General features: G+C 35.8%; 1 protein-coding gene across 20 annotated transcripts in view; it reads right to left on the bottom strand.

The window, feature by feature from the left end:
• Positions 1–20,563, bottom strand: part of KMT2C (lysine methyltransferase 2C) — a 266,222-nt gene that overhangs the window by 113,001 nt on the left and 132,658 nt on the right. For all 20 annotated transcript variants that reach the window (XM_079151029.1, XM_079151018.1, XM_079151036.1 and 17 more), the window contains 3 exons: positions 15,282–15,444; positions 7,675–7,846; positions 5,755–5,869 (listed from right to left, as the gene is read on the bottom strand). In XM_079151029.1, the coding sequence (XP_079007155.1) occupies positions 5,755–5,869; positions 7,675–7,846; positions 15,282–15,444 (450 nt within the window). The remainder of the gene's footprint in view (positions 1–5,754; positions 5,870–7,674; positions 7,847–15,281; positions 15,445–20,563) is intronic.

The following is a 20,563-nucleotide window of genomic DNA, read 5'->3' as shown; positions in this document are numbered from 1 at the left end:
TCCAGCTTCCACCACAGTGAAGCCAAGGCAACACGCCCTCAGATGTTAAGCACTGAAGACTACAGACAACCATGAAAGCATTTTAATATCAGAGGAAGAGGATCATTCTTCAACAGCTCAGAGGATAAACCTTTCAAGAAAAGCCTCCAAGACAGTTACTTGGGTGCAAACTTGGTGTCTAGTATCATGCTGGGCACTTTGCAGGCCTCACCTCTTCAATCCAACATCCCTGAGAGGTCAGTACTCCTAACATTCCACACACTGACTTAGGAAAGTCAACCAACTTGCCCAAGACCACATACTGAGTAACAGAAAAACTCATAAAATGATTCTACAGAGTGCCTCCATAGAACAGAATTTAAAAATTAAGTATCCAATAGTATTCTCAACAATATAGTATATAATTCTGTCCCTCTCACAGAGAACAGCAAACTGTGACAGAGTGCAAATTAGCAAGAGTACACCAAAGCAAAGTTAGAAGACAGCTGAGAAACTGTTAGCTCTCTACAGAAATTTTCCAAGATGATGAAAAACATAATGAAATGACAGTGAATAAAGAGTAGGAAACAAAGCTGCCCAATTTTACTAGATATTATTAATAAGGCTGTAAAAAAATATTTTTTAAGTAAAAAACGCTCCTCTTTTAAATAGGCCTGGCCAAACACCAACATGTTTCAGGTGAAACTAATTAGTGTAGAACAATCAACAGATAGTTCCTGGAGGCAGACCCAAAGAATGAACAAACAAAAATCCCAAAGCTTTCAGGTGCCTCCCCCACAAAAAAAAAAAAAAAAAAAAAAAAGAAGTAAATAAAGAAAACCCCACACAGTCTTTTTTTTTTTTTTTTTTTTTTCTTCTGTGATACAAAAAACTGGAAAAACTCTGGGAAAAAAAATGTTTCTAGAATATAAAGTAGTGTGAAGGGAATAAATCTCTTTGAGCTATGAGGGATTTCAGAAAATTGGCAATTTTTGCTTTTTACATATTTTTTTATTGGTGCATTATAATTATACATAATGAGCCATTCTCTGGAACATAACCAAGACTCAAAAAAAAAAAAGGTGCGGTCTGGGAGATCAGGAAAAACCTTGTTTGCAATACAAATACGTGATTTATGACGTGTGAGTCAAGTCAGAAAGAGGAGCAAGAAGGAAAAATGAGATCACCAGCACTAATGCCCCTGCCAAAAAAAATCCCCTATTCAGTCCTTAAATGGACCTGCTCAGAGACTGACAGTGATGACAACATGTTCCAGGCAAAATTAATATTATCTAGTGTGGATAGCTGCTGAAAGCAAATCGGAAGAATTAGAACAAAGACCCCAAAGCTTTCAGGTCAAAAAAAGGATTACAATGAAGTGAATTTTTTTAAAGAGTAATGTTTTTTATTTCCAATGGAGGTGAAAGAAAATTTATACTTAAACTTATATAATCATTAACATTCATAAAATATGACCCTAAATTGATAATCAATGTAGGAAGTGAATAGAACAGAAAACAAATAGGAAACCTAAAGAACAATTTTGCCTTAAAATTGTCAATCATTTTGATTACAACTATCGATCTAAATAATTATCTCTATTAATCCTTTCAAAACACACATTTAAAAAGACACAAAGGATCCTAAGTAAAAAGATGTTAACAGATAACATTCAACTGGTACCTATGCACCCATACAAAACAAGTCTATGCATCCATATAAAGCAAAGTAAAAGCAAAAAAGTAAAGCACCCACAAGAAAAAGGAAAAACAAGTGTTATACAGATAAAATGTAATTTTATACTAATAAAAAGCACAGAGCATTGGTCTGGCCTGTTTGCTAAAGAACAGCCACAAAATAAATGTCTTGTTAAAATAGGAAAGGATACAAAAAAGTTGATAGGAACAATTATAGTGGTTAATTTTACCATTTTTTTAATCAACCAGTGAAAACACAAAATGAAAAGATTTCATCTAACAATGAAATAATTAACATAAATGTTTCACTTTTAAAAAGTCACTATTGGAAGTATTAAACATTTGTTTCAAAAAAAACCTACATCAGCTAAACTGTCTGATTAAACACCATTAAAGGAGAAATTAACACACTTCAGCACAACCATAAAAAAAAAAATAAAGCTATTATGTCAGGTATACATACATATAAGGTTACAAATACAATTTGGGTGCAACCAAAGTTATAATCAAAGGTAAATTTATAGTCTGACATATTCTTTCTCATTAGGAAAGAAAATGAATTACAAAATTGACTTCATATTTCAAAATGACAAAAGGCAACAGAGGCACTGCATTAAGATAAAAATATAAATGTACCAATCTATTAAACAGTAGGATTTTTTTCCTTAGCCTGATTATCAAGAGGACACATCACACCTCTCATTCAACCAGGGGAGGAAATGGACCAGAGAAAGCAGGCCTTCTTCAGTGAGCAGGCTCCACCTCCCCAGTGGCCACAACTGAGCGCAGGTGCCCAGTGGCTCTTTGAATCCCAGGTGAAATGGCCTCTCCACTCAGACGCCCAGCATTCTGACCGCTGCCTAAGAGAACTGGCTCAGGACCACCCTAGAAGCCCAAAACCCTGCTTCCAGTTCCAGGTGCCAACTGTCTGTCCCCAGAGGAAGTGAAACAGAGGTGCAGGCTCCCTGTGTCTCCTCCCACCCTGCCCCTGATCCTGCAGCTGGAGCATCCTCCTTACCAGGACTCTCTAGCCTATCTTCCCTGAAGACATTTGAAAAAGGCATTCCAAAAAGGCCCAAGAGGACCTGCCCAGATGGGCATAGCACCTCCATTCCTGCAGGCCACCACTCTCTCTCCAGCCCTGCAGGGGAGGAACAGAGTGGACCCTCCAAGCCAGTGGCAGAGCCTGAGGACCCCAGCAGCCAGAGAAGCCTAACCTGGGAAGTGTCCCCAGGCTTCCGATCCCAGGTGCCATCTCCAGCACCCCACTCCACCCCCAACCCCTTGAATACTGCACCCTGGAGGATGGAAGAACATGACAGGTGGGCCTTTGAATAGAAGGGGAAAGGGAGGCCTAGAAATACACCAAGAGCACACTTCTGTGTCAATGGGACAAGAATGGGAGGTTGCAGGGACATCACTGACTTTGGAGAGCTACATGATTTCAGAGATCTTGAAGTATAAAAATACTAATTAAAAATTAATATAAAATTTAACTGACCTTCAAGATGACTGCAATGCAAGCTGTAATGCCTGCACTCAGCATTTGTATTTATGACAAGTGCATATTTCTCCTTGAAAGCAGAAATAAGCACGTTTTCTACACACTACTATCAAGGGAAAAAGCATGGGTGTCAGGATGGAACAGGGACAAGTACCCCAATACTGAGTATCGTAACTCTCAGAGCAAGCAGAGGATTCTTGTCCTTGTCTGTATCTACTTAAAAACAGTTAAGCTGCAAACAGCATACCAGTAAATTATAATGAGGAACTTCTGTATCTGAGAAATAACTAGATTGATAAATTTATTACAGATTTCAGTTGTACAACCATGGTGAGCCTGTGAACAAAAGCTTTACAGTTTAGTGACATTTCATTAAATTGAATGTTCAAGGACTGCTTTTCAAAGTCTTATTAGCCTGAACTAGCAAAAAAGGGCACGACATCATCAATATTATTTTTTTTAAAAAAACACATAAATACAAATGCGTTCTTCTGGGCCGGGGATGTGTGGCTCAGTGCCACAGCACTTGCCTAGCAGGCATGAGGCCCTTGGTCCAATCCTCAGCACCACGAAAAAAGAAATAAGAAAAATTATCGATGTCAACATTAAAGTCAAAGAAAAAGCTTAAGCAATGAACTGGAACTGAGGAAACATCTATCACACCCAATCCTGGCAATTTAGTTTCAGAGCAAAGTTATCCGTTAGATAAGATTAATATTTCTTACTTCCTTGTGTTTTCCTTATAAATTCTATTTGACTTTTTAAAGTTAAGATTATAAATAACTGAGGTCAACATGGGTGGGGGCAGATAGCATATGGATCTGGAATCCTTAGTTTCTTTGGACCTACATTCTAATACAAATAAAAAATAATCTTCATTAGTGCAGGGAGCAAAGCCCTTATTACACACTAGGCATATGTAACACGGTGACACAGGAAGACAACGGGCTGTTAGAATATGACATCTACAGTTTAAGAAAGGAATCTGAATTTTAGTCGCTATTCTATATCTACAAATAAGTAAAACTGGACAACTTACTTAACCATTAAGTTTTCATCAGCCCTCAATTTGGAATTTACTCATTGGCCTGAATAGATTTTAAAGGAAACACCTGGGCTACATTTTATGATTGATTTGAACTTCTAGAGAACATTCAAAGACCACAGTAAATACTGTTTGTAAATTTCATCCCAGAATTTTTCTTAAAATTAGTTTTACTAAATAAGCTGAGAGATCTGAAGGTAAACTTGAATTATTCTTATCTTCTATTTTCACTTTAAGAATCTAAATACTTTATGTTTCTGGGTAAACACCTAAAATCTTTTGTTGCTTACCTGGTCCTACACAAACTCTGCCCAAGTAGGCAGAATTGTCAGTCAACCCACAGGAAGTACAGACAATAATGAGAACTCAATAAATTCCTGGGGAAGCTTAAAGTCACCAACATGGTATATCTCAGGGTCAAACAAATGCAGATACAAAATCAGATGAAAGAAGAAAAAGTAATTTACTGACCAAAGAATAAGGAAAAATTAAAAGTAACTGCAAACAGATCTTAAAAAGTACCCACAAAATAGAAGTTCTAGTATCTTAAGCAATAAAAATGTAGGAAAATAGCTGAAGATCTTGTCCACATATCAAAACCAAGAGAAACTTTAGACAGTAGCTAAAAAAATAAATATCTGAGTCACTAATCATTTATTTAAAACTACCATGGAAAAGACAGAACCTAAAAGTCGCACAGTATGATTCCAAATTCTTAATACAAGTGTATATATATATGCATACTAACATAGGTACATGTACACACAAATTAATTGTAAGGGGTCTAAGAGCTAATCAATCAGAATGCAATATCTTTTACCTGGGGATTATGAATTAACATTATAAATACATCTGGTTTTTCAGGTTCCTCATGGAAATACCACCTATTTCATAGATGTCTGGGAAGACTGATTAATAACGCAAAACAAGTTTCTTTCATTAAGCACCACACAAATATTGATCAATAAGTTCAGAGTATTTATGGTAGCAGCCTCAAACTGTAAATAGCCCAAAGGTTCACCAACAGAGATTTAAGAAACAACTTGGGTATCTCTACCACTCAGTAATACAAAGGACTCACAAGTGATATGTGCAACAATATGGAAAAACCTCAGAATAATTACAGTGAGCCAAAAAAGCCAGATAAAATTAGAGTATATACTATATGATGGCATTTGTACAAAATTCTAGACCATGAACACTAATCTACAGTGAGCAAAAGCACACTGGCTGGGAAAACCCGAGGAGGGTGCGGTCAGCCAAGAAGCGGGTACCCAAGGGCACCAGGCAACTTTTGGGAATGATGTCGAGGTTCATTATGTTGAAGACGATGACAGTCTCATGGTGTATACATGTGTCAAATTATATACTTTAAATATGTGCAGTTTGTTGTATATCCGTTATATGTCAATGAAGTTTAAAGTATTTTTAAAAGTTTATGATGTATAGATTTGAATAGATATCTGATTTGTCTGCTCTCTATATAAAACATACAGAGGATATTTTTCTTAAAAAAATAAACAACTTACTTTGCATTTCCAGCCATTGGTTGGTACTGATTTCATAACTGGTTGAAGACAAAAAGTATGATACCCTTTGTCACACGTATCACACACTAGCATCTTGCTATCTTCTCCCGATTGTCTAAAAAATAAGATAGCATTAATGATGCCTTATCTTTAAACTTATGTTTTATAACATAAGTAATCATGAAAAGGATCAGTCCTAGAAACTGCACAGTTCATAAACACCTCAGTATCTGTTTCTCTCTCTGCATAGAGGTAACCCCCAACCATGGGTCCCTAAAGGGTTATCCTTACTTGAAGTTCACCTACAGTAACTTGCTTTAGTCACTTTAGGACTCCTGCAGAGGATGAGAGGAAAGCAAGATGAACCTCTCATCTTTTTTGATGCAATAGCTCATGCCCATCTACTTGTGGGGAAGGAACTGTAGCTGCTAGGTGATACTGTGTGGAAAGAACCAAATCTTGGTAGCGTGAAAGGCAAAGGTATTGTCATATAATGACAGAGGGTCAAATCTGACATCAGATCTGTATTTGTATTCAAACTGTTGTTCCCCAGCTGTGCAAACTGAGACTTCCTTGAATTTCAGATATAAAATGGGAATAGTAATCAAAGATTTCTGTGAAAATTAAAATGTGAGCTTAAAATGTCCACTAAGCAATAAGTATTAAATAATATGTACTAAGAAAAATAATCTTGTCATAATTATTAAGAATTTACTGAAAATCTAAAAGCTTTCTTTAAATACTCTTTTGCCCTAAATATTGGGACCCAGCCCTACCACATAAATCTGTCTCAATTCTTAGCATTTAATCACTCTCGGATACTAAATTTAAATCAAGAGGAGGGGTAAAGCAAAAACAGGGAATGCAAGAAGAGTTGAAAGAGGATCTCTGAATCAAACCTGGGCATAAGCAGAAGCAAACAGGAAAATGGGCAAAAGCTGGCCTCCAGTTACTATTCAGTTCAACAAATTCTACATATAATGATGTTGCATACTTTATCTCTTCTGCTACATGGAAGAAATCTTGGAGGCTAAACACTCTCTCCAGGTTCTCTCATTCCTTCCCAAGAAACTGAATACAGATACAAGGTACTGAAAAATGTTTACTTTTTATTTTACCTAATTTTTATGAAAATATGAAGGAAATGGTCTAATTTATTCCATATAAGTCTAAGATATTGATGCTATCATCAAACTGAATACAAAAATAAGCTGAACATGGTAATGCTGGATATTAATTCCTTCTAGGCAGGCTTATAAACAGCAATCTTTAGATTACTGATGTTGCTGGTAACATGCCCGATTATCTTGCTGACAGGGGACAGTGGGGGTCAGAGAAAAGACTAGAGAAATGACCAAGGACAGAATACAACAAATAAAAGAAGGTAACTCCATAACAAATGCTTAAATGCCACATACAATACTTCATTTTAGAATTATGGTGACCAGAATCTACTGAAGGTAAGTCTTTCAGATAAATATAAAGGTTTTATTAAAATAGTAGCCTTAGAAAAAAGTATTCTTTCTGGAAAAGAAATTCAAATGCATCACTGATTGTCATGGCTCAACTCTAGGAACCAATTTCTGAAGTTAGAGCTTCTCTTTCCTATTAAATCAACTCCCCAGATCCCCTCAAGAAAAACTGATTTATTTTTCTAATGCTTAAGATCATTCATTTACAAATTATTGGCATATTTAAATTAGATTTTTAGGCAACCCGGAGAATTTAAATTAAAATTTGTTCTGCTTAGGGTTCAAACTAATAGAAACATTAATATCTAATCATGTAAGGCATAATGAAGTCTGTTTGAATATAGCTGCAATATGAACAACTTTTATCATATTACATAAAACTTTAGCACCTAATGATAGGGTCTCTCTTAAACTCAATACACACCTTTGAGTTGAAATTAAAACTTACTTGCAGTTCTGGCACACTTTGCACTCAGGACATTGCCAACCTGCACGTTTTAATGGAGTAACCGCTATATCCAGGCACATTCCATGATAGTGCTGACCACAAGTGGTACAAAAGAACTGATCTAAGAGGTCTCCCGGGCTGTCGCACACTGCACAGTTTGCATCTTCCTTTGCTATAATTAACAGTAAAACAATGAAATTGTTGTATAAGAATTTAATACTTTTCTGACTTGACAGTTTAAAATCACTAGAAGGGAATTTGCATGGTAAACTTTCAGACACTTGAAGTCATTGACATTGTACTGGCATCCAGTCAGAATGAGGTCTCAATAAAAACACTGTAGTGTATTTAATCTAAATTTAACCACATTAAATTCAATCATGTAGTTTTGCAATGATTTGTGCCTATATCTTCTTGAGACCATAAGCATTTCTGGATTTTAAGTCTATGATACCAATGATAATGCTGGGCATTTAGTTAATGCTCAGTATATACCTGCTGCAATGAACTGGGCAGGAGAATGAACTGAGAGACGCTTGCAGTGTAAGAATAAAGATTTTATTTGAATTAAATATATTTGAAATTTACAAAAGCAGATAAAAGAAAAAATTAGGTAATGATAATATGAATTTGATTAAATGCTTCTTAAGCATAAACAAACCTATTTAAATCAAATAAGGTTTTTTTAATATTGGAAAATGTCTTGTGGGAGAACAGTAAAAATGGAAGCTATGTATTCATACATGAATGTATTTTTTCATACAGTAATTCAATTCTCATCTACAATGATTTCCACTTGTAAAAGCATTTAAGTCCATATACTTATAGATGTCATCTAGCCCTAAGTGTAAACTAAAAGGTGCACTTTCTAACAGTTCTTTTACCACCTAAAACAAACAAACAAAAAAGTCAAGAATAAACTGCACTGCCCAATACACAGTTTACAATATAAGAAAAAAACACTGTATTCTAAAATTACTCTATTTTAGGTCATATGAATATGCCTATTTCAAACAACTGTCACAGAGCATGAGAGTCACTTTTGTTGTTGTTTTTCCTTTTGCTGAGTTTGATCATTCCTAATCTATTCCTCTATTGCTAAAAGCACTGTGACCTTTCTTTCCTAGTTAAGCACCTTGAAACAAAGTGGAAATCCACCCTCTTACATATACCAGGAGTCAGCAGACTTTTCCTGCAAAGTACTATTTGGGAAATATTTAGCTTTTAAGCCAGAGCAGTCTCTGAACACAGACATTTTGTTTTTATTTACAATCCTTTAAAAATGTATATACCATTCCTAGCTTGAGGTCCTGGGATCTGTACTATAGGCTGAACCCTGGCTTACAGAGCTACCATTTTCCTGAAGCTGCTTTAATGCAGCTACCAATGACCACATGAAATTTCGTGGTCACTTTTTTAAGCCAGGACGTTTCTACACTTAGCAGCATTTGTATTATTAAGCACTCTCACATTCAAACCTCCCTTTCCTTGACACTCCTTCCTGACCTCTCCTTAGGCTTTCAGTACTATCATCTGATCCTCCTTTTTTGGCTTCTGCGCCCCTGTAACCCCCCTATAACCCCCCTAAAATGCTGGCGAGGTCTTAGATTCCATTCTGTTTCTTCCTTTCCAACTCCCCATGGTTTTCCTTTGTGGTCACATAAACTCCCATGTCTTTTTATTTTTTTTAATTCCCAAATATGTTATTACCAGCCTCAGGCTTCTGTCATAAGTCCCAAACCTTTATTTTAAAGTCTTACTGGAGCTCAACAGCCAAACATTCTAAAAATACTGAAATTAAACTTATACAACAGGGTAAAAGCAGAAACCTTAGTACTGTTGACTATTAGCTTCCCTGACCCAACACACCTGACAGACACACCAATGCTTATTTATTAAACTTTGTGTACCCCACTTTCTGTTATGATTCAGTTCATCTTTGGTCTCAATAGTAACAGTTCTTCAAAATGGAGTCATCCCTATTTGTGATTCTGACCTCTCTAAAAATCATCTATACATCTAGACTACATTTTCAAAACGTAAAATCTAATTGTCAGACTCTGCTTATACTAAAAATCACCATTACCTTCTTTTACATCTACAAGAAAAAAATTACGATTTTATAGGATGAAGCAAAAAAAGCCCTCCCTTTCCAGCCAAATCTTGGACCCACTTTCCTGGTGGTAGTGAGTAGTCTGTGTGTTCCTAACACAACATGCTATTGAATATCTATGTCCTTTTACAAACTCTGTTCTGTCTGCTTAAATCTTTGTGCCATGCCAGGTACAGTGGCACAAGCCTGTAACCCCAGCAATTCAGAAGGCTAAGGCAAAAGGGTTCCGAGTGCAAAACCAGGCTCAGTGAGGTGCCGCAGCAACTTAGCAAGACTCTGTCTCAAAATTTAAAAAAAAAATAAAGAATTAGAAAGGCCTAGGGGTGTTGTTGCTCAGTGGTTATACACTCCTGGGTTCAATCAAATATCAAAAAGCTTTGTGCTTTCATGGTGTCCTCAGCCCATTCCAGAGAGCCCTTCACAACTGTGCTGCAAATACCTGTTACCACACCCAAAGGGTTGTGGGGGAAATGATTAGTGTTCCCCCATATGCCTATAAGAAAGTTCTGCTGTATAAGCAATGACAACCCAAGGCTGGGAACTCTCAAAGAAAAGGGAGTTTTCTTTTTCTACTCTGTATCTCCAACTGCCTAGCATAAATTAAGTCTTATTAAATGTATTTTATTTAAATAAAGGACTTCCTTCTACAATCACTTTTAAATAGCTCTTTAATTGGCAGGCATTTAAAATAAATCGTGAGTCTAAAAAGGGAAGTATCACACATGATAGAATGGACATAAGAGGGTAGATGATTTTTCTTAATACTATGATAGAGTTATGGCCATTTAAAAATTGATCCTTGATTTTTGCCTACCCTAAACTTTTAGAAATTGTGGAAAACACTTTACTAATTATCAGACAGTTGGTTTCCCTTGCTGTTAGCTGTGCAGGAACACTATCCAAAATATTTCCATAAAACTTCCTAGAGTCTGCTACTCCATCACTTCAACTTGCTGTGACATCAACTAGCCATAATAGCTCCTGAGCAACTGAGATGTGACTAGCCCACACTGAGATGTGTAGTAAATGGAGAATGCATACTGGATTGCAGGCTTGCAGGCTTAGTTGGTGGGGGAGGGGGTCATCTCCAAATTTTTATACTGTTACATGTTAAAATACTAATTTTTGACATATTTGGTTAGATAAAACACACTACAAAATTTCAAACATTTTTTCACTTAATTTAACATTACTAGGAAAATTATAATAGCTTGCTTGCAATATATTTCTATTTCACAGTGCCATTCTACACAACAAAACCTCCTCTGTATAAGACAGTGTTCCCATTTTTTTATTATATGATGGTTCCCAGCAATTCCTTAATGAAAATCTTGTCGTGTTGTTTGATTTCCACAGATCACTGGTAATAAATCAAAGAAAAACATCAATGTGATGCATCTAATACAAAAACACTTACTGTTCGTTATGTACGTAACAGGAAAAAGTACTAAGCGAAAGTATGGAGGTTGATTCCAACCTTCTCCCCAACCAGGGAACAGGTATGTGCAGAAATACAAAATCAACTTTTTGGAGGTCATGTATAAGATGATGTAACTGCATAGCTGTCATGTCATGTCAGAAGTATGTGTACATGTACATGCATATACATCTGCAAGCCACAGAGACATTAAAATTGAAGCAGTCATCAAACAACTAAGTGATATTTTTCTATAAGTGCTTGCAAAAGCAGAAGAGATTGGTTGAAAGACTAAAAGACCATTTAAGAGAGGGCAACAGTAAAACTCAGGTCTTCTTGGCTTCAATGATCATAATCCTTACCACTTAGTAATCAATACTGACTACTAAATTGAACTACTCTACTGATCAGTGAAGGTGAAGAATATCTGAACAGACACCAAAGTAGAAAGGAAAGTGCCAACAGAGGCACAGGATGAAGAAGCTGAAGGAAGTCAGGGCACAAGGTTCTTGTGACAACAAACAGAAGGATAACCTGTGGAGAAGGTCATTCCCTAAGAGATAGCCATGAAAGAGATAAAAGGAAAAAGACAAAAACACTACCCTTAAGTGAGAAGGAAGCTTATCACAGACTCTTAAACCTGCTCAGACTGGAAGGTGCTTGAGAAAGTCGAACAGCATGTAATAATAAAACACTGGTGAAGAACAAGAGTCCAGCAGCCATGGTGAAGAATCGCTGTCAGGACAAGACAGGCACAGCCTATCATCTGTCAGTTGTGTTCACTGGCCAGACACTGCACTGTGTGGTATGCCTATGAATGGTATTCTCTAGATAGAAAGGTAGATCATGGATGTCATCCAAAGAGGTGGGCCCATGCAGGTGGCAGGCAGCTAGGGAAAAAAGCTGAAAGAAATTAGCAGGACTTGTTGTCAAGAAACACTGGCAAGCGGAGAAAGAGACTGGAAACCCAGTGGTGAAGCAACTTCACTGGGGAGGAGAGAGTGCATTAGGAGAAAAAGCATTTCCACATTTAAACCCTAAAAAGATTTCTCACTGCAGACAGGAACATGCAAATTCCTCTAGCATGTGCTCACCCTGAGATCATCTCTTCTAACCAGTTTGCCGGCTACTATAATGACCATTAAGTGTATGTCCACAAATCATGTCAAGCTCATTCCTCAAAGCCTGTGTAGCAGTTGTTGCCCCTGCCTGGAATTTTCTTTCCCTGATCTTTCATGGCTGGCTCCTTGCCATCCAGTTTGCCTACTCTGGAAGTGTATCTGGCTAAAATCTCCTAGATGGATATTCAGCATAAAATTTCTAGACATAGCATATCCTTTGCATCATGATGAAAATAATGTTGCAGCCATGACCAGCCATTTTTCCAGGAGAGAGCTCCCTAAAAGGAAAATGTAGGCTTGTTCACAGATATTCTCTTGGGTGGGATTTCTTTCAAATGAGAAACCTCATAAACTTTTCACCATCTGCATGAAAATGTTTTTGTTAGATTTTTCTATTTTCATAAAAAGATATGTCAATCTTATTCCAAACTCAGCCAACTATCACAGGACATTGTTCTGCACTTAACCAGCAACATGAAATATGTGTACTCAACATAAATTATTCTTCTTGCATCTTGAGTCTTAAGTAAGAGTTCAAATAATTACCTTTTAGTAAAGCAATTAATATATACAAGGTCAATGCTATGTGATTTCCAATAATTACTGTCATTTACCACTCATAACAGACATCCCCATTTTAAAAACATAAAAGTTAACTATCTTATGCCATGACCCACAAATAAAGTAGCTAGCAATACTTATGAAGAATTTTATGAAGGCAGCAGTATACTCTATTGGCAATATTATTTAAATTATATTCTTGGATTAAGACAGGTGATCAGAAAGCTGTGTGTTTAGACTGCGTTCTTTAAGATCCCTAAGGAGGGCTGGGGTTGTGGCTCAGTGGTAGAGTGCCTGCCTAGCACGTGTGAGGCACTGGGTTCCATCCTCAGCACCACATAATAATAAATAAACAAAATAAAGGTATTGTGCCCATCTACAACTAAAAAAAATCTTTTTCTTAAAAAAAAAAAAAAAAGTCTCTAAGGAATAGAACTGACTCAATTGGGCATTGGTTTTACACTACTGGCTCAGTTTGAGGGCTGTTGTAAGAAATAGCACTGCAGGACTTGTTCATGCTGCCGGACAGCTACTTCAAGAAAATTTTTCACTGTAGTATGTAGTATCAACTTACCCTCCAGTGTCATTATCATGTGAATTCTTATAATAAGACACTGAGAGTCAGTTAAGTGCTCATGTTTCCTCTTTTGTTGACTTCTAGAAAGGCCTGAGACCAAATTTGTGTTTTACATTCAGAAAGAATACATTTCTTTTGGTTATCAGGCTCAGCTTTACCATCATATTTATCTAATCTGTTTTTCCTATGGCCAAATATGCTTACTTCACATTAGTTTTATTTTATTGTATCATACATGTATTTTTATCTCCATGAGTCTATTTTGGAACTAGGCATAATAACACTAATTTCAGCATATCTTTTAGCTATAAATTGCCAGCATAAACCTTTCACCACCTGCATGATAAATGACGGCAAATCAGATCACCTCAGTTATTACAGTTCATTATTTAACAAACTGATTTATGATCACTAACATGTAACTGAGGGCATACACTACAGAACACAGTTGTCAGCAAAGTAGCACTGTCATTAATTAATGACATTTCTAACATTAGTCCATATTCATACACAGGTTTGCACACTGTTTAACAAGGTCTAAAGCATAACAATCTAAAATGCTGAATAAAATTCAGATTATAACACACATAAAAGCAGTTTTATCTGGTTGACAAAGTGTATTATAACACAAAAACTATCTTAATGTATGCTCTTACTGAAATAATTCAATACATAAATACCCGTAACAGTTGCTGGGCATGAATGTTTTTTCTATCTCAGATGTAGCAGTGAGAAACCCAAAATATTTCTTAGACTTTCAGTCCTTTATTTATCAGCTTAAATATGATTTGGAATTTCAGTATGCTTTATCCATAACATTCACCTGTACAATTGGTAAAAGCACATGATTACACAAGTGGACACAAAAGTTGAACTGAAGATGAAACTATGGTTCAAAATGAAGATAAAAAGTAAATATCATGTAGTCTAACTGCACTTGAAGTTACTTTGTCGTTAGCCTGAAATAGCTATATTTATGTTTCATAAACCTGTAAAAGATAGGAAGAAAAGTTTTTATCAACACTGCTAAGAAGTGGATAAAAGATAACAGGTAAGTAAGAGGTGACGTAATAAGAGTGAATAACACATGGAGATTTTGCAGTGAGAATGGAATTTCAGTGTACTCAGGGAAAAGCTTCCACATGCTGACTGGAAATCCACATAGTGAAAAAAACAAAAGCTAAAGTAAAGATTATAAGTTTCTGTACAACATAAAAGTCAAACATTTAAACATTTTTACTGAATTCTAAAACACTGTTGGAAAAAGAAATTTAAAAAAGACCACTGCAGATTACAGATACCCAAGACTGACAAATCATGAAGAAGCTCAAAGAGCTTCCTACCCCAACTCCCAAGGCTACACAGCTCCCACGAGCTTACTAAGTGCTTGATGCTCCCACGCCAGACATCATCAGATAATACCAGAGAGAAGTGGCTTCCAACTGCCCCCACTGCACAGTGTGTGTTGGGTAAAGACACTGATTGCCATTTAACCTTTTAATGAATTGTTTTACAGTACATATTAGAAATAATATATTCAATATGTCTTTGAAGAGTGGCTTAATTTAAAAAAAAAAACAGATTATAAAACAGGCAAAACTCTCTTTGAATTTTTGAGGAAATAGTTTTTTGGAATTAATTTCTATGAAACTGTTAACAACAAGCTTCCCCCAAGGACCTTTGCAAAGATCCCTCAGACTACCAGGATTATGTACTATTACCTTTTAATACAAACCAAATAACATGCAGAGAATCTACAATGTTATCTTAAGTAAACACGCTAATACAAGTTTTACAATACGTTTGTTATAAACTTACATCTTTCAGGAGCTTGGTCAATGTGTTCCGGACAAAGAAGGAAGAAGTGGCTGAAGTCCTGAAAGGTGCCAGCCCCTGCAGCACAGGGATAATGGTACATCTGGGTACATTTCTCTTCACAGCATTTGATACTGGCTCCAAGGTGCTTACAAAATGCACATCGCTGGAGGGGAGAAATGAGAGAAGTCTCTTTAGGAAACCTTGAAAAGCAACATTCAAATGTAGGGGTAAGGAAGGTATAAAAAAAGTTATTTGTATCATACTAGTAAGATAGTTTGCACCTGTGAAAAAAGGATCAGTTAAAAATAATAAAAGCTGGGCTGGGGAGATAGCTCAGTTGGTAAAGTGCTTGCCTTGCAAGCACAGGGCCCTGTGTTCCCCCAGCACAGCAAAAAATAAAAATTAAAATAATAATAATAATATTAATAAAAGCTAAGGTGCTCAGTTGAGTGCTTCTCATATCACCAACTCATCCTTCCATTCAAATTAGAAAGCTGGCCTTTCACTTTTTCCTATTTTGTCAAAAATGTACAACTAAAGATTTAAAAGACAATAGACTAATAGTATAATTTAACAGGCAGAGGGGTACAGTGGTGCACCCCTGTAATCCCAGCAGCTCAGGAGGCTGAGGAAGGAAGAATGCGAGTTCAAAGCCAGCCTTAGCAAAAGCGAGGTGCTAAGTAACTCAGTGAGACCCTGTCTCTAAATAAAATACAAAATAGGGTTGGTGATGTGGGGCAGTGGTGGAATGTCCCCAAGACCAATCCCCAGTACCCCTCCCCAACCAAAAAAAAAGGGCAGGTTTCTATTTGAGGGTTATTTTAACAGTTCATAAACCCCACCAAAACAGATAATAGGAAATTATCATTTTTAAGATCCATTATTATTTTCATTCTAAAATTCAATGTGAAATAAACTAATCAATCAATAAATAAATCAGTGGGGCACAATTTTATGATTAAAGGTACATATAAAAGGCTGGGGACGCAGCTCAACACAAGAGTGCTTGCCTAGTATGCTCACAGCTCTGGATTCCACCAACAACACCCCAAGGACGATAAAAGCAGGCATAAAAAATCCAGATACTTCACTGTAGCAGTTAGTTTTCAATCTCTTACAAAAGCTGGGAGTGTGATGGGAATTAAGTCATCTGGGTCTACCTTTCCCCCTTTTCACTTCAGCCTGCCTCCACTTCTTTGCAAGTGGTAGAAAGCAACGAAACAAGTCTCTAAATGCATCAGGGGGCAACGAGAGCCAAAGAGCTTACACCAAGTCAGAAGGAATTACCCACAATGCTGCATTTCCTTATTCAGTTTTCTCTGAATGATTAATGAACTCTTCCTTATCCTCCTAAGCCTACTTGGGAATCTTTTATCAATTGTCTTTTATTTTATGGCATATTGCTGAGTGGCTCTGTACCATGTACTCTGAAACCTCTTTCTATAGGAGACGTCTAAACGTCTGTCTTGTGCATGTTGCTTTTTCAGATTCACACCACCACGTAGTAATTCTATCTTTCTTCACCCTAGTCCAAGATCCTTGAGTAATGCACTATATTAACGATCTGTGCATCCCCTATACCATGGATGCTCCTTGACACAGGAAGGCCGAGGAACAGGTGTTCACATCCACACGTACTGAATAGATACCACCACTGCAATCCTGTTCCTGCATGTGACTCACCAATAGCCTCCTTCAAACAAATGAAGCCTCACTTAACAAAGATACGTGGACTCTGCAGACATTACGATGAGCATCCCCACATGCTAATGTACTGATTCTACAATGTTAATCGGAAATATGTCAGCTTTTTAGTTGTAATTATTTTCAACACTGTGTAAATTTACATAAAATATCACATACTATCAAAGTCTTCCTCATTACCACCAATTCACTATACTAAACTATAAAGAAAGCTTAGGGACTCCTGGTTTGTCTTTTTGATTTCAACTTAATAGACCAATGAAACCTGTAAATAACTCAGACGTTAGTTATATTCATTACATTTTAATTTTACATAATGTTCACATGTCCAGACTAGTACATATTTCAGTTCTATTTTTGTATTTATGAACATTACTGGATTAAAAAGAAAAAATAAAGTCTTATTTCTCTGATTAAAGCAAAACAACCAGTTTTTTCAAAATGGACTATTTGTATAACACAAGCGTCCAAGGAATCTAAATATGTCTGGCATATTAATTGGACCTAGAGTTAACAAGAAGACTAACACCAAGGTGGTCTAGAGTTCCTGACCAAAGAGGTCAAGAAAATGCTGAAAGAACAAAGTGCAGTCAAATCTGCTGAGAAAATTTTCTGTTAACTCATTAACATAAAAATAAATTCACCTAAATAGTGAAAATCTAGGAGTTCTTATGTTGATACCATATGACAAGATGTACGGAAGTCTTTTCCGCTAAAAATAATTTTGGCAAATAAGATATAATGAGTTTTACTTAAGTACATCTAAGGAAAAAAAATTTTAAATTGATCGTTAGCCCAACTTCTATATTATTTTAGAAACATCCAATATGTTCTCTTAGTCAGACCTGCAAAGAAAAATACTACATGACATTAGTTACGAAAAGTGCTGGAATTCATCCAACATACTCATTTACAACATCACAGAGAGATATCAGAAAATACAGCATTAAAGGCATGTAAGTGAGCCCTTAAAGTCCACCTGCTACAACTGCACAGCTGAGGGGCACTGGCACTCAAAGAGAAGGTCACTACAAACATGGGCTGGGGACATGGGCTGGGGAGGACCTTCCTATGCCACAAAAATCATCTGTGATGATCACAGAAAATACCAAAGAATGGATTTCCACAGGAATCTTCTATGATGTTGGTACTCATACAACATGATATAAATCAAATAATTCATAAACAGTAACAGTTATGAAACTAACATTTGGGGATCAGAATAAAGCAAATTTAGTCCTTAAATAATGTATCAACTAAATGATGAATTTAAATCAATGTTTTAAAGTCTAGATAGTATTCTATTATTTTCTGACTTTGCCCAATCATTAAAAAAAATAAAGGGGAGGGAAGAAGTAAAACTAGTGTTATGTTTTTCATTAATCCAAGAACACACTTAAAAATCTCAGTGAGAGGTCCTATTACCAATTGTAAGAATGAGTCTGAGGATTTTCCAAAACTTTTATGTAGAATGAAATGAAGATTTCCTCCAAACAAACCTTTAATATAATACAAAACCAATAAAATTTCAGAGATTAAATGTGTGTCATGAAACTACAACAAAAAGTTTAGGGACATTCAATAAGTGTTGAATAAATTATCAAGTCATACTCAATATCAACAAGAGCAATGATTGTAGCTAGGTGTACTAAGAAATGTAAAGTTCCTAAGCGTTCCACGTTCCAAAACTGTTTTTAAAGTTCACCAACCATTTCTTATTATTAGTCACTGGGATTCTCCCAAAATTGTAACAAAGAACCAAATGGAAAGTGAGAGCAGAAGGTATGATGCATGGAATACTGATCCAGAAAGTCAAAATCTATTTAACAGGAGTCCCAGAAAAGGGGGAGGGCATAATCGCAGAAATTATTCTAGAAGCAAATTGATGAAGCATCTAATAGTAAGAACATTTATTAAGCATAATCCCTATTTAACAGATGAGAGACCTAAAATACAAAATGTCTTCACAAAATCAGTTCCCCCAATCTCTGCACTCCTACCAAAGTCTCCAGGCTTAGTCTCTACCGCAATTCCTCCAAAACTCCCTAAAAACCAGCTTCAGATTACAAATATCTCATATCAAGAAACATGGGCAAATTTTTAACATAAGGATAAAGGGAAAATTTGGGAAGCCTCACTAAAGGAAAAATATATTATTTCCAAAGCAAGGGGAATTAGGCATTAGCAATATCAAATGAAAAGGGGAAGGGACTTAGTACCCTTGAAGGCATACCAAAAAAATTATTTGAAACTAAAATTTTATGCCTGTAAGCTAACATTCAAGTTCACAAAACAATAAATGTACACAGGTTAAACTCTATTAAAATAAAAGAACTTTCAAAACATGCAAAATATACTTAATATTTATACTTAAGTACATACACATTTTTATGTGTGTATGTATATAGATACACACGAGGCACATGACACACTGTTCAAACAACTGGGGGTAAAGACAGACAAATGCTACCAAAAATGCAGGTATAACACTATTCAGTGCAAAGGAAACAGAATTCTCAAACTAAAAATCAGCAAACAGGTCAAACATAATGCTTCATATTGACATAAATATTAGTGTCAATTTAGAAGAAAAAATTCAATTTACAAACCTCATAAATATTCATGGCATATAAAAAGTAAAGATAAGAGAAATACATGCACAAATCAGACTGTAACATAACCCTCAAATCAAGATATTAAGTAGATATAAAAAGAATTTAATAGCAATGATCAAGTTTGATTTAAGCTCACACAAAGATACATATGACTCTCTATTCCAAAATGAGAGTAGCTCAGTGGTACAGCACTTGCCTAGTATGCATGAGGGCCTAGGTTTGATCCTCAGGAGACACACTGTAGGTGTGTGTGTGTCTCTCTCTCTCTTTCATTCTATTCAAATATACATAACATTTTCAAAAAATGCACATAGGATCTATAAAATCATAAATAAAATGTCCACATACACAAAAGGTAGGTGTTTCCTATGGTATATGCAATAAAAGCAAATATATCATTCAATCAATAATAATAAATCCACAATACAGGATAAACTCTCAAATTACCAAATCTATTTGAAAAATTTTAAACTCCTGTCTACATACAGACTTTTTTTTGATCAAAAGAAAGAGCATGTGTTGTTTTTAAATGATTAAGAAATGACAAAATCTTTGAGACGTGGCAAATATGGCATTCAGAGAAATAATATAACTCCAAAAAAGGTAAGCTCTAAGACCAAAAACTAAAACTAAATGAAACTACATTTAAAAATTAAAGCCAGTAAAAAATCAGCAGTGTGTGAGATTTGCCATCTAAGGAAATAAAGTTATACTAATATTATGTCTAGGGAAATATCATTATTGAGATTCAGGTGTTTCAGTCTCTATCAAAATAACAAGTGTTCGCATTAAAAGCTGAAATAAAACCAATTAAAATAAAAGTCAATTTATCAAATCATTTATTATGCAAGTAGGCCTGAAGTAAGATTTGGGGAGGGGGTTATTGGGGATTGAATCCCTCCCCAAATCTTACTTCAGAAAAAGATACAGACATTAGATATGGAAATAGGTATTAATGACAAA

Source organism: Sciurus vulgaris (assembly GCF_902686455.1).
Source record: "Sciurus vulgaris genome assembly, chromosome: 8".
NCBI lineage: Eukaryota > Metazoa > Chordata > Mammalia > Rodentia > Sciuridae > Sciurus > Sciurus vulgaris.
Note: the sequence above shows the minus strand (reverse complement) of the source record. Positions and strands in the feature narration are given on the sequence as shown.